Raw genomic sequence first — 15,272 nt, forward strand, 5'->3', positions numbered from 1 at the left:
TTTACATACACTAAGTTGACTGTGCCTTTAAACAGCTTGGAAAATTCCAGAAAATTATGTCATGGCTTTAGAAGCTTCTGATAGGATAATTGACATCATTTCAGTCAATTGGAGGTGTACCCATGGATGTATTTCAAAGCCTACCTTCAATCTCAGTGCCTCTTTGCTTGACATCATGGGAAAATCTAAATAAATCAGCCAAGACCTCAGAAAAAAAAAATGGTAGACCTCCACAAGTCTGGTTCATCCTTGGGAGTGATTTCCAAACGCCTGAAGATACCGCATTCATCTGTACAAACAATAGTACGCAAGTATAAACATCATGGGACCACGCAGCCGTCATACCGCTCAGGAAGGAGACACGTTCTGTCTCCTAGAGCTGAACATACTTTGGTGCGAAAAGTGCAAATCAATCCCCTAACAACAGCAAAGGACCTTGTGAAGATGCTGGAGGAAACAGGTTCAAAAGTATCTATATTCACAGTAAAACGAGTCCTATATCGACATAACCTGAATGGCCGCTCAGCAAGGAAGAAGCCACTGCTCCAAAACCGCCATAAAAAACCCAGACTACGGTTTGCAACTGCACATGGGGACAAAGATCGTACTTTTTGGAGAAATTTCCTCTGGTTTGATGAAACAAAAATAGAACTGTTTGGCCATAATGACCATCGTTATGTTTGGAGGAAAAAGGGGGACGCTTGCAAGCCAAAGAACACCATCCCAACCGTGAAGCACGGGGGTGGCAGCATCATGCTGTGGGGGTGCTTTGCTGCAGGAGGGACTAGTGCACTTCACAAAATAGATGGCATCATGAGGAAGGAAAATTATGTGGATATATTGAAGTAACATCTCAAGACATCAGTCAGGAAGTTAAAGCTTGGTCGCAAATTAGTCTTCCAAATGGACAATGACCCCAAGCATTCTTCCAAAGTTGTGGCAAAATGGCTTAAGGACAACAAAGTCAAGGTATTGGAGTGGCCATCACAAAGCCCTGACCTCAATCCTATAGAAAATTTGTGGGCAGAACTGAAAAAGCGTGTGCGAGCAAGGAGGCCTACAAACCTGACTCAGTTACACCAGCTCTGTCAGGAGGAATGGGCCAAAATTCACCCAACTTATTGTGGGAAGCTTGTGGAAGGCTACCCGAAACGTTTGACCCAAGTTAAACAATTTAAAGGCAATGCTACTAAATACTAATTGAGTGTATGTAAACTTCTGACCCACTGGGAATGTGATGAAAGAAATAAAAGCTGAAATAAATCATTCTCTCTACTATTATTCTGACATTTCACATTCTTAAAATAAAGTGGTGATCCTAACTGACCTAAGACAGGAAATATTTACTAGGATTAAATGTCAGGAATTGTGAAAAACTGAGTTTAAATGTATTTGGCTAAGGTGTATGTAAACTTCCGACTTCAACTGTATGTATGGTGGATCAATGAAATGGGGTAGGCCTATCAGTCTATTCAGTGACACCCACAGAACACAACTGTGAAGAGTTGACACAAATATTAGTGTCATAGCTCTTATTGACTGTGGGAAATGACCTCACCAGTCAGCCTATGATGCGTATTGACATTCATATTGCACTGTATAGCCTTACCTATGGATTGTGGATTCATGAAATGGAGTATCAATCTACGCAGAGAACCCACAGAACACAACTGTAAAGATTATACAACAATTTTAGCGTCGTAGCTCATATTGGGGGACTCTGACACCACTGTGAAATTAGCCACATTAAGCTTACCAATCAACCTACTATGTGTATTGGACATTAATATTGCACTGAAAATGAGGTATCAGTCTTCTCAGTGACACCCACAGAACACAACTGTGAAGTTTACACAAATATTAGCGTTGTAGCTCATATTGTGGGACTTTGACTGTGGGAAATCACAGACCCGGTGAGGGGCCAGATGGGGCACAATCTTGGGGGGTTCTTGCATTGGAATTATACTGAATTCTGCTTATATACCACAATAAACATCAAGTTCAAATGCAGAGACTCCTAGACCATTGATTGAGTGCTTTTGAAGTGACAGGTTGGCGCTAAATCTGTAACCTATCTCCGCTGCGCTGTATCAGCACAATGGATAGTACCCTACACACTAAAGCAAGGCCGTTTTGGTAATGAATATAAGCTACAAGATAGATAGGGTAATTCACCTAGAGTATTACAAACAGCCTATGTGAATGCAGCCGTAAACACAGCTGTCTTACCAAAATAATGCAAACTAAATGCTGAAAGTAGTAGCCTAGTTATTAATGCATGCAAACAAAAATACTGGATAGCAATTTGGCTTAGAATACTGACACGACTGCGAATGCGAACAAATGAATGCGAACAAATATATGCGAACAAATGAATGCAAACAAATGAATGTGAACAAAACAAAACAGCGGTACCAAGTAGGCCTCGTAAACAAAATATCAGCTTAATAATGGCATGGAAAAATCTAGATTTAGGCTAGTTACATTAACAGTAAACAAACGCAGTAAACAAAAGGGGAATGGAGATCCAAATAACCAAAACATAGCCTACAGCCTACTATAGTATTGTGGTCCTCTGTAGCTCAGCTGGTAGAGCACGGCGCTTGTAACGCCAAGGTAGTGGGTTCGATCCCCGGGACCACCCATACACAAAAATGTATGCACGCACGACTGTAAGTTGCTTTGGATAAAAGCGTCTGCTAAATGGCATATTATTATTATATTATTACAGTGAGATGCAGCCATGCACAGCTGGCTTGCCAAATTAATAGGCCTATAGGCCCTCTTCAAACATGGAAAATCATGGCTCTCATGAGTTCATCAACACGTTGTGATGTGGCACAATTATATTGAATTCTGCTTATATCATGCTATACCAAAAGGGGGGTAAAAAATAACAATAAAAATAAAAACAAAAATAAAAAATAAAAATCACAGCTAGATTGTTTCTTACCTTTTCAGAAGCGTTGCAGCCTCTTTGATGCTCTGTGAAACTTTCTGAGTAATCGATCATCCCATTCTCCCCTAAATCTTCTTGTAAGATCCCCCTGCTTCTTCTGTGCTGACTGAACACGTTTGTCAAAGTGGAAAAGGAGTTCTCGCATGTAGCTGTGGACGCCCCAAAAGTCAATCCATGTGTCAGTGCAGTAAGCATGGTTGGCATAGCGGAGAGAGGCCCAGAGAATCATTGCAGGATATCAAGTGGGGTACATTTGTCCTCATTGGAGCCGGAGTGGGTGATTTCAGTCTGCAAAAACTGGCGAGCGACACTAAACTCAGCTTCCACCAAATCTGTTTTGCTTTGATCCAGCAGTGATTTCCACGACCTTTTCACATATAGAAAGTCATGGTTCTCTGGGTCAAGGGCACACAGGGCCTCCACCAGTTGGCTGTTGCTTTCACTGAATCGTTCTGACATTTCACCAATGACGGCATCAAAGAACAGTCTTTTACACTCAGTCTCTTCTCCTCTGTCCTGCTGGCCTACTGTACTGTCCACCACATATTGCTGCATATTTATACATTTACATTTAAGTCATTTAGCAGACACTCTTATCCAGAGCGACTTACAGTTAGTGCATACATCACTTTTTTTCATTTTTTTTTTTCATACCCCCCGTGGGAATCAAACCCACAACCCTGGCGTTGCAAACGCCATGCTCTACAAACTGAGCTACATCCCCTACATACATTACTTTGTTGTTTGCTTGGCACTAAACTGCGCCCAAATGGCTTCTCGGCGCACTCAAAAGCACTACGGACGACTTTGACTCCAGTGTAAAGATCTGTTGCTTTTGCCTTGAGCAATTAGTTTGGAGGATTGAGAAGACTGAGGATTCATTGCACCATGGTGGCTGTAAACTTAAAGCCGGGTTCTGTCACTGCCTTCAGCAGCCCTGTAGCCTTGGGTCTTACTTCTGTGTTGTACGAACGCGTGCATTTGATGTCAGAGAGGACCTTCACAATGCTGTCACAACTTTTAACAACCACTGAGACAGAAGACAGGTGTCCCCTTGTCCTTTGGCTCTGTTTGGGTACTTTGGAGAAGCCAATTTCTGATATTGATTGTGGCAGTGGCAGATTAGCTGGTTCGAGCTAGCTAAATAGGCTAAGCCTAATAAGACTAGCGCTTTTTACAGCGAGCTAAGAAGCTAACTAAACTCGGTAGAGGTGGGGTGTGATGCTGAGTTGAGTGTTGCAGCTTCAACTGTAAACTTGACCCCGCCCTTATAAATCAAAATGAAATATTACAGGCATATCATGTTATTCACTTAGCCTTCCACAGAGGAGAAGCGTTTTTTCCTGCTTTTTATGGAAACCCAAAGGAGTCATACCTAACCGCCCCAGTGGCTTTCCATAGCCCCCTACACACATTGTGGCGCCCTCTGTCCATTGTGCTGACACAGCACAGTGGAGATACAGATTTTGCGTAAACCTGTCACTCAATCATTTTATAGAAGGACATAAAACTTAAACTGAGGGGCACAAGTTTCAACTGAGGGGGCTAAGCCCCCTTTTGCCCCCTCATGGAACCCTCCCCGGAAATAACCTCCCCAGTCAGCATATTATGCATATTTACATTAATATTGCATGGTGCAGCCTTACCTATGGATTGTGGATCAATGAAATGGGGTATCAGTCTACTCAGTGACACCCACAGAACACAACTATGAAGAGATTACACAAATATATATATATAGCGTCATAGCTCAGGACTGAAACCACCGTGAAATGAGCCACATTAAGCTTAACAGTCAACCTACTATATGTGTTTTGGACATTCATATTGCACTGTACAGCCTTACCTAAGGATTGTGGTTCAATGAAGTACCAGTCTTCTCAGTAACACCCAGAGAACACAGTTGTGAAGAGTTTCCACAAATATTAGCGCAGTAGCTGTTATTACGGGACTTTGACTGTGGGAAATCACCTCCCCAGTCAGCCTATTGTGTGTATTGACATTCAAATTGCACTGTACAGCATTACCTATGGATTGTGGATCAATTAAATGGTGTATCAGTCTACTCAGTGACACCCACAGAACACAACTGTGAAGAGATTACACATAAATTAGTGTTGTAGCTCATATTTTACTTTTTTGTGTGAAATTAACTAATTATTGCATTTTGTTGCATTTATTTAACAACATTCCAAACTAGTTTAGGATTAGTCCAAATATGACATGATTCCACTATTTGTAATCAGTGGTGTAAAGTACTTAAGTACAAATACTTGAAAGTACTACTTAAGTAGTTTTTTTGGGTATCTGTACCTTACTTTACTATTAATATTTTTGACAACTTTTACTTTAGCTTCATAAAATAATGTATTTTTTACTCTATACATTCCTGACACCCAAAAGTACTCGTTACATTTTGAATGCTTAGTAGGACAGGAAAATTGTTTAATTCACACTCTTATCAATAGAACATCCCTGATCATCCCTACTGCCTCTGATCTGGCAGACCCACTAAACACATGCTTTGTTTGTAAATTATGTCTGAGTGTTGGAACGTGCTCCTGGCTATCTGTAAATAAACAAATTAAAATAAATGGTGTCGTCTGGTTTGCTTAATATAAGGAATTTGAAATGATTTATACTTTTACTTTTGATACCTAAGTACATTTGAGCAATTACATTTACTTTTGATACTTAAGTATATTTAAAACCAAATAATTTTACTGGTAGGATTTTACTGGGTGACTTTCACTTGAGTCATTTTCTATTAAGATATCTTTACTTTTACTCAAATATGACAATTGGGTAGTTTTTCCACCACTGTTTGTAATAGTATCTATTTGCATCACTTTCAATGAGGGACTTTTATTTTCAAGGCGAACGGCAAATTCCACTATTGTGGCTAATCCTTATTGTGGCTAGCTTCACATAGGTGGCACTGGCAGTCTCCAGCTCACAAAGTAACATTGTTGCTAGCTAACTTCTATGGAAAATGTAGGCATTGACAATGGTAAATTATAGTTACAGCTAGCATGCTTTTAGGTTATTCATGGCCACATTATCTTTGATTTGACTCATGCTAGCTAGCTACAAAGAGAACTATGTGCTAGCTAGCTAAGTGTGTCGAATGCGTTTGAAAGTCGTTAGCTAGCTAGCTACTGTAACTAGCTACCTATGTGCATTGCTAGATAGCTCGTTTGTTTTTATACTTCATTTAAATATGTGACTGCTCAAATGTTGTCAAATAAGAGATTTATTGATTGAAAAATGTAGTCTAATAATATATTTTATTTAACCCAAATTAATTAATGACAGAAAGTAAACTACATAATTTATCTAGAATGCTAGCCAGAGAACCACTTTAGCATATAAATAGCCCGCTGCGCCGTCATTGCATGTATCACCTTCGATAGCTCAGTTGGTAGAGCGGAGGACTGTAGAGGCAATATAGAGATCCTTAGGTCGCTGGTTCAAATCCGGCTCGAAGGAGGACATTTTTTCTTACCTGATTTGTGAAACTGTAGCAATTGATACACGCTGATGTATATCATATCTACATGTTTGTAAACGTGCAATGTGATTTAAACAATAGATGCTAAAGTAACATTTCAAAAAGGGCAGTCTTTATTGCTAACTTGACAAAACACTTAAATCTCTCAATTCTTTCACAACCACACTTTTAAACGCACAATACTAGGGCTACTTTGTATTTTGTTCAGAAGAAATAACAAACAAACACAAAACACAATGCACACAAACTAACACTCATTCAGAATTTACAAAGTGTAGTCAAGGGGTGGAATGTAATTGGAACCCTTCTGAGATCTACCACAGGAATAATAATCACGTCAAGGAATAAATCCCCTGGGTTGAAATACTATTTAGGGTATTTCAATTACTTTAAAATACATTTGGAAGTAAGTAGATATGTTTTATTTGAAAAGGCAAGTATTTGAAAATACTGAAATAAACAGACTCAAATACACTCCCTTGCATTTAACCCAGGTATTTGAAAATAGTTTTTGAAATAAGTTGATAATACTTTCAAATAGTAGGCTATTTATAGGAAATTATTTGAAAATAATTGTAAATACTTAGTTGTAGTTGATTCGAGCCACATTATTTGAAAATACTCAAATACACAGAAAATAAGTATTCAAATAACAAATACTCAAAGACACGTATTTAATGCCAGTTCTGTAATCCCTATGACATCACCAGTCCTCTGATCGTTCTTCTCAGTTGTGTTAGGTATAGGCCCGTCGTCCGTCACCAATCAACCCGGTCTTCTCGCTTGCATTGGTTGGCTGCTGTATTATGGGGACGTCGTCAGCGTCTGGAGAGGGTAAGATCAGTTCATCAGTGCATCCGTTTACGTTGCTACAGTATGTTGCACAGAACTAAGAAAATATGGCATATCCAAAATCTTCCTAAAAATAGGCCTAGTACACTATCTATAGTACAGCTGTTCCTGTTGAGACTGGGGGATGTCTTGACTGTCCTGTCGTGAGGAGGTGACGGCTACATGTGTCAAGCTTCCTACCTCCTGCTGCTGGTTGTCCTTTTGGCACCACAGACTGGGCACACTGTGTCACAGCATGGCTGGCTTGAAGGGCAGTTTTACAACTTTGGTTATAAAGTCCCCGTTAATCAGTTCAATTACCATGGGCTATGCCTACAGTAGTAGGTCCAATTCATATTGATAAATTCTCACAATAAATATGTGATCATAAGCAATGTGTTCCGAAGCCAAATACATGAGTAGGCCATCTCATCATCCCCCCATGGGGGCTGAGACTTTGCAGTGAGTGCCTGAAACCAAGGCCATTGTTTCCCATGAATCATGAGATGGGGCTCAAAATAACTGCTATGGAAACACATTCAGAGACCTGAGTCAGAGGCAGTAATTATCAGTTGTGTTGGAGAACTGCAGAGACATGGGGAAAAAACACACACACCCCACCCTCCCACAGCTAACTGGCACCAGAGCAATGTATCATATCCAAACATCTGGCACAAATATATCAAGTAAATTTATTTTCATTAACTGGCTGACTTGGTGCATTTGAGAAAACATATTTAAAGCTTGTCTGTGCCATTCCACTGTCTTTGTGCTCTAGCATCAAAGTCACATTGCAGCATCAAATGCTTTTCCTTTAATAGATGAGGTAGTATTGATAGGGTAGGAGAGTGATGTAGGCAGAGCTTATTAAGGGGGTTGCTGCTGTTGTTTCAACAGATGGATAATACAACTGCGAGCTATAGGCTAATTCTGAAGCAGTGAGAGATAGTGTGTGAGGCTTGCTCAGGGTATAAGTTGCCCTTAGGCACAGATCTAGGATCAGCTTACCATCCCAGAGTCCTAACTGTATCCATTAAGAAGATGAAATGCAACACTGACCTCAGATCAGTGTCAAAGGGCAACTTCATCCTTCTCAGTGGGGCTCACCTTATCTGTCTGTTATGAAACCCTGAACATTGTAACTGTGCTGTGTCACTTTTATCCCTAGCTACATGTACATATTACCTCAATCACCTCAACTACCTCATACCCCAGCACATTGACTCGGTACCGGTACCCCTTGTATATTTTATTGTGTTACTGTTTCCTCTTTTTTTTGCGCTAATTTTCTTCATTTTTTAACTCTGCATTGTTGGGAAAGGGTTGGTTTCACGGTAAAGTCTACACCTGTTGTATTCGGCGCATGTGACAATTCTATTTTATTTGCTCACCTGTCTCCATGTCTGTGCGGATCTGCTCCTCCAGGTCTTCAGGGGACACGTAGGTGTCGGGGTCCTCCTCTCCAGGAGTTTTGGGTTTACACTTCCCACAGCAGCAGTTAAAACAGCAGCACAGGCAGCAGCAGAAGTAGCAACCTGTTAGCACGCCGCAGACCGCAAACAGACCCTGTGTGGGGGATGGACATAGACCATTCACTATTAACACATGAACATAGACTAGATTTCCTTTTTCACACACACACACACACACAATTTCTAGGTGGCGAAACCCACCTTTGCCCACCAACTGGAGAGCATGAAATAAGCGTTGACGTTCTCCTCTCCAAACTGCTGTGCCACATACAGACCGAGGGAGCCATAGCTGTCGTAGATGTTCCTCTTGGAGGCGTCTGACAGCACGGAGTGGGCATTATTGAGCTCCTTGAATTTATCTGTGGCGTTCGGGTTCTCTGGGTTCTTGTCTGGATGATATTTCAAAGCAAGTTTTCTAAATAGGAATAAATATTACGAAATTGAAAAGATGATGCACTCCGAAAGTCTTGTTACTTTATGGTCTTTTCTAATGCCTTCAGTAAGAGGCGTCAGTATTATCTCCCAGTTCCAAGTTTAGATCTTTCCCCATGTTTCAGTGTATTCTGAGGGGGGAGGTGTATCACTAAAGGCATTCCTGTTTACACTCTGAAGACCTGTAAATCAGATCCAGTCAGCACCTAGGGACATCCCTCACACCCATCAACACACACACCTGCCAGGCATTGGTACATTAGTTCAATAAGCCAAAAACAAGTTGTAATAGCGTGTATAGCACAATTTAAAATCTTCTAAGCCAGGCTTGAGAATGTGTAAATATTTAACCTACAGTATATAGTGAACTGAAACACTGAGCTAAATGCTGGTGCCCAGTACTATACATGGTGTACCAGTCTGCGATTTTGGCTTCAACTGCAGTTGTTACAGTTTTTTTGGCATTAGGTCCATTGGAACCCTTGGTTGACGGACACCATTAAATAAATATAACTACAGTCAGTTTTACATAATTTCACTCTCTCTTTTTTGCTGTAAATTATAATTTCTCATCAACATTTCATGATGCTCCGAAGCACGTCTGCTTGTTCATTTTTAATGAAGCCAAGAGGCTCTGAAAACGCTGCTTTGATTACATATTCATTAACAACAAACAAGGGCTGTTCAAACACTAACCATTTGGATGGTTCCTGAAAGTGAATTCCAATTAGAGCAATTAATTAATAACTACTAATTGTGATGGCATGTGTATGACTTGAGTCTGAAGTGAATTTATATTATAAGTCATTAGATTCTGACTTACTACATGTTGGAATGCCTCTAATGGAAATGTATTGGTGAATGAGAGAGAAGTCAAGGTATGAACGAGGGTTTGACAGGCATACTTTGACTGAAATGTAGGTTATAGGATAAAATAGTTATCCTAAACAAAATCTACATTCAAATGTATAATTACATGATCAAATATAATTGACAACGGCTTGGGTTAAGAAAATTGATTTTGATTAGGTCTAAGCATCAAAGGCCTCTGTCATACTAACATTAAAACACAATAACCATATTAAGATTGAGTACTGAGACCAGTGAGTTTTTATCAGCAGCTCTCCATGTTATAGGAAGTCTGTCCTGCTATTTTATTGTAAGGTTGAGGTAGTACTTGTTGTGTGGGTACATAGCAATTTGTCTGCTGCCATAATGCTAGGGTCATACAATTCCCAACAGGTTGTGACAAGCTTCCAAGTACACCCACGCTTGTGTGTGGGACACACACACACAAACACACACACAAACACACACACACTTGATATGAACTGAGTACAACGAGGGGTACCATCTGTTCTGTAGTATTAATATTTTAGTTTTATGGAAGTCATATTGTATTCATGCAGCTGTCTGACAATCACTGGCTGTGATTATAAAAGGTCTTGTAACAGTCAGTCACTGTCTGTGTCACAAAGTTATTATTTTTCTACATTTGTGCCACATTTCTCCTGAAAAACGTCCCATTAAAATGATTCCCTCTGACCTCCATAGACAACCATTGGTTGTTACATGACATTTGTTTTGCATGGTTACAGATCAATGTATAACCTGCTTCGATGGAGAAAAGGATCTTTGTATACAAACAAAAATCCAATAGCATTACATTATTTCGAGTTATATGGATGAAACATTTTATATGGGTCAACATGCTGAAGGTTTGCTTTCAGTGATGTAATATGCAGTCCAGTTTCTCCATTGAGGCATAAAGTTATCTGTTATCTGTTGTTTGTCTGGTACTCTACAAAGCCAATGACTCCAAATGGTGGGTCCTCGCTTCAAGACAACAACTACATCTTTAAATGGGTTGCACATGCACAAACACACAAGGAGCAAGGATTTTGTGTGTGTGTGTGTGTGTGTGTGTGTGTGTGTGTACCTGTAGGACTTCTTGATGTCATCCGGTGTACAGGTCTTGTCGAGGCCCAGGACTAGGTAGAGGGCCTCTCCTGAGGTGGACAGGGAACGTTGCCTTTGCTCCGACATCTTCTCTCACCATTACCTGCACAACACATCAACCACAATGATTTTCCTATGATACCTGATGACTGTGCGGTTGTTTGGCTGATCCACTGATCTACCAGTAATGGTATACTGTTCACATAGCATCTCTATTCATTATTGATAGAACTGTTATAAATAGTAAGAAAGAAAAAAAAACACAGGGAACCTACAGTTCAATTGTTTCCCAAACCTCCCCCTCACAATGTTTTATCTCCAACACTCTATTCGATCCAAGAGTCACTAAATACATTGTCCAAATTCATCAGAGAACACCAAAATCAGAGAACCTGTCACCTTAGTGTTGAAACATGGACTAAGACCTCAAAAAACAAACAACAGAACTCAAAAGACTTAAGAGAAATTTTTGCCAAACACACACTCTGCATTTGTCCGCAGTTATTCTTCTCTCTCTCTCTCTCTCTCTCTCTCTCTCTCTCTCTCTGTGTGACTTTCCCGTTCCTTTCTTTCCTACCTGTTCCTCTGTCCAGGCCGTCAGCTCCAGTGCTTCAGTCGTCCCTGGGAGAGGCAGACAGGTCAGTGGAGTCAGGTGTCTGCTCTGTGGAGGACTAGATCAGTGGATGAGATTAATAAAACATACAGGCAGATAGTCATGGGCTCGCATTTCAGCAGGCCTGGCCGCCAGTGGCCCTAACATGGTTACCTGGTCTACTAGGTCTACTATACTGCAGGATACTGAGGTGTCTGGGTGGAATAGTAATAGTGTCAACTGGTCGATGACTGTCTGAGAGGATGGTGAAAGATAAGGTAAAGTATTGGTCTTCACAAAGTTTGCTGCTTCAGTGTTTTTAGATATTTTTGTCAGATGTTACTATGGTATACTGAAGTATAATTACAAGCATTCCATAAGTGTCAAAGGCTTTTATTGACAATTACATTACGTTTATGCAAAGAGTCAATATTTGCATTGTTGACCCTTCTTTTTCAAGACCTCTGCAATCCGCCCTGGCATGCTTTCAATTAACTTCTGGGCCACATCCTGACTGATGGCAGCCTATTCTTGCATAATCAATGCTTGGAGTTTGTCAGAATTTGTGGGTTTTTGTTTGTCCACCCGCCTCTTGAGGATTGACCACAAGTTCTCAATGGGATTAAGGTCTGGGGAGTTTCCTGGCCATGGACCCAAAATGTCGATGTTTTGTTCCCCCAGCCACTTAGTTATCACTTTTGCCTTATGGCAAGGTGCTCCATCATGCTGGAAAAGGTATTGTTCGTTACCAAACTGTTCTTGGATGGTTGGGAGGAGTTGCTCTCGGAGGATGTGTTGGTACCATTCTTTCTTCATGGCTGTGTTCTTAGGCAAAATTGTGAGTGAGCCCACTTCCTTGGCTGAGAAGCAACCCCGCACATGAATGGTCTCAGGATGCTTTACTGTTGGCATGACACAGGACTGATGGTAGCGCTCACCTTGTCTTCTCCGGACAAGCTTTTTTCAGGATGCCCCAAACAATCGGAAAGGGGATTAATCCGAGAAAATGACTTTACCCCAATCCTCAGCAGTCCAATCCCTGTACCTTTTGCAGAATATCAGTCTGTCCCTGATGTTTTTCCTGGAGAGAAGTGGCTTCCTCGCTGCCCTTCTTGACACCAGGCCATCCTCCAAAAGTATTCGCCTCACTGTGTGTGCAGATGCACTCACACCTGCCTTCTGCCATTTCTGAGCAAGCTCTGCACTGGTGGTGCCCCGATCCCGCAGCTGAATCAACTTTAGGAGACGGTCCTGGCGCTTGCTGGACTTTCTTGGGCGCCCTGAAGCCTTCTTCACAACAATTGAACCTCTCTCCTTGAAGTTCTTGATGATCCGATAAATGGTTGATTTAGGTGCAATCTTACTAGCAGCAATATCCTTGCCTGTGAAGCCCTTTTTGTGCAAAGCAATGATGACAGCACATGTTTCCTTCCAGGTAACCATGGTTAACAGAGGAAGAACAATGATTTCAAGCACCACCCTCCTTTTAAAGCTTCCAGTCTGTTATTCTAACTCAATCAGCATGACAGAGTGATCTCCAGCCTTGTCCTCGTCAACACTCTCACCTGTGTTAACGAGAGAATCACTGACATGATGTCAGCTGGTCCTTTTGTGGCAGGGCTGAAATGCAGTGGAAATGTTTTTTTGGGATTAAGTTCATTTTCATGGCAAAGAGGAACTTTGAAATTAATTGCAATTCATCTGATCACTCTTCATAACATTCTGGAGTATATGCAAATTGCCATCATAAAAGCTGAGGCAGCAGACTTTTTGAAAATTAAATATTTGTGTCATTCTCAAAACGTTTGACCACGACTGTACTATCTGTTCAGTAGGCTTGATAGGTTTCCACCATGGTTTTCACAAGGCCTCTGTATTCAGTGACACAAGAGTACCACCTACTGGAAGATAGAAGAAAGGTAAGAAAATATGTATTTTTCCTGCATGAATGCTCTACCTCCACAAGATGGCGATACATACATGCAGATTTTACAGATGAACATGATGGGGTAAAAACTTTGCTCCAAAAAGGGTTTGCCGGTGGACACAAAGTTTACCGTAACAATATAAATAATTTTCACCTCAGCTCCATGTATATAAAGACTAATGATTGTAATATTGTATCTTAGAATTTAGATTGGGGAAAGTTATCAAACCAGTGATTATTTCAAGGAGTGGCATATCACAGTTGTAATTTATTGTTTATGGTGTTGAAAGTCCATAGAAAACAATAGATTGGCATGAAGGATTCACATTTTATTAACGGTTCATTTCCTTAAAAAAAATTGCTATTTTTATTGTTCTAGTCTAGTCAAATTAAACGTGTGGTCTTATTACATCTGAACATGTTATATAAGGAATGCCACTTTTTGTAGCTGCTTGGGGAATCAGCAGGTATGCAACTCACCTGTCCCTGGACTCCATGCTCTATATTTAGCGCCCCCTGGGCTTGCCAAGTGACTGATGCAGCTAAGCATATCTGCTTAGGGACCAATATGTTTGTGCTATAAAGGGACTGTTGGAAGAATGAATTAACTGAAATGTTTTCCTACCCATTCCCACAGACAGTCACACTCATGGGAGTGTGTACACACACACACATGCATGCACACACTTATGTAATTTTAGAGTGGTGGAGTGGTTTGTTGAAAACATTTTGTAAAACGACCAAATCAACACCAACTTCAACTACACTTTTTGAAATGTGTATGAAAAATGCAGCTCATTAATCACCACAGCTAGGCCCAGTCATTCTGACCCATTAGAACGTCACCAGTTGATATCTAATCTAACCTAATGGGGCTGGATTGCCGTGTCCTTGCCTAAGGGTGATATGGGGTTCTACTATCATGTGCCTAGTCTTCGCTGAGGGTGAGTGATTTGGCACAATGTTGCTTCAGTTGCCTGGAAAAGACGTAGGACCTCGCAGGGAGTGTGATTGTGTGGAATTGCATTGAGAGTGCCGTAGAAGAGAGGGAGGGAGGGAGGGAGGGAGGGAGGGGAGGAGAGGCCAGAGGGGTACTCATTATGCCCCTCAACTGGCATTCACCCTGACTGTTGCCATGGTACAACTCAGCCTTGTCCCCCAGCTCTCCTGCATAAGACAAAAAAAAAGTTGAATAGGAATGTAAGTAGAGGTGGTTCTTAGAACAGTGTTTTCAGGGGAGAATGGAATGGAATAGTGTGTTCCTTGACTTCCTGGAAATAAGGTATTATTTAGGTCTAGCCTACTACTCACATGACCTGACAATAGAGACACACCGGACAATAGCCACTGTCTGCAGGTAATAGGTGTTAGTAATGGATATAGGTCAGCCTGACATTGATGAAGGACAGGAGGAGTATGAACTCTGTTCTCTCTCTCTCTCTCTCTCTCTCTCTCTCTCAGATACATTTCTGAGTCAGTTGAAATGACGTGGAAACAATGTTGATACAACCAGTGTGTGCCCAGTGGGTGGTTGCCAGTCTGTTTAGCTAATATTCCACTCCATTCCTTGTACTCCATGTCATGTGCCA

General features: G+C 41.0%; 1 protein-coding gene across 1 annotated transcript; it reads right to left on the minus strand.

Moving 5' to 3' along the window:
- Nucleotides 1-7,206: 7,206 nt before the first annotated feature.
- On the minus strand, nt 7,207-11,817 carry LOC311109138 (dnaJ homolog subfamily C member 5-like; the record flags this gene model as incomplete). The annotated part of the gene is made up of 5 exons (XM_084151959.1): nt 11,742-11,817; nt 11,145-11,267; nt 8,975-9,188; nt 8,693-8,867; nt 7,207-7,295 (listed from the first exon to the last, which is right to left on the minus strand). The coding sequence occupies exons 2-5, from the start codon at nt 11,249-11,251 to the stop codon at nt 7,207-7,209; spliced, it is 585 nt and encodes a 194-aa protein (XP_084008085.1). The 5' UTR covers nt 11,252-11,267; nt 11,742-11,817.
- Nucleotides 11,818-15,272: the final 3,455 nt, after the last annotated feature.

Source organism: Coregonus lavaretus (assembly GCF_964263955.1).
Source record: "Coregonus lavaretus genome assembly, chromosome: 34".
Lineage (NCBI taxonomy): Eukaryota > Metazoa > Chordata > Actinopteri > Salmoniformes > Salmonidae > Coregonus > Coregonus lavaretus.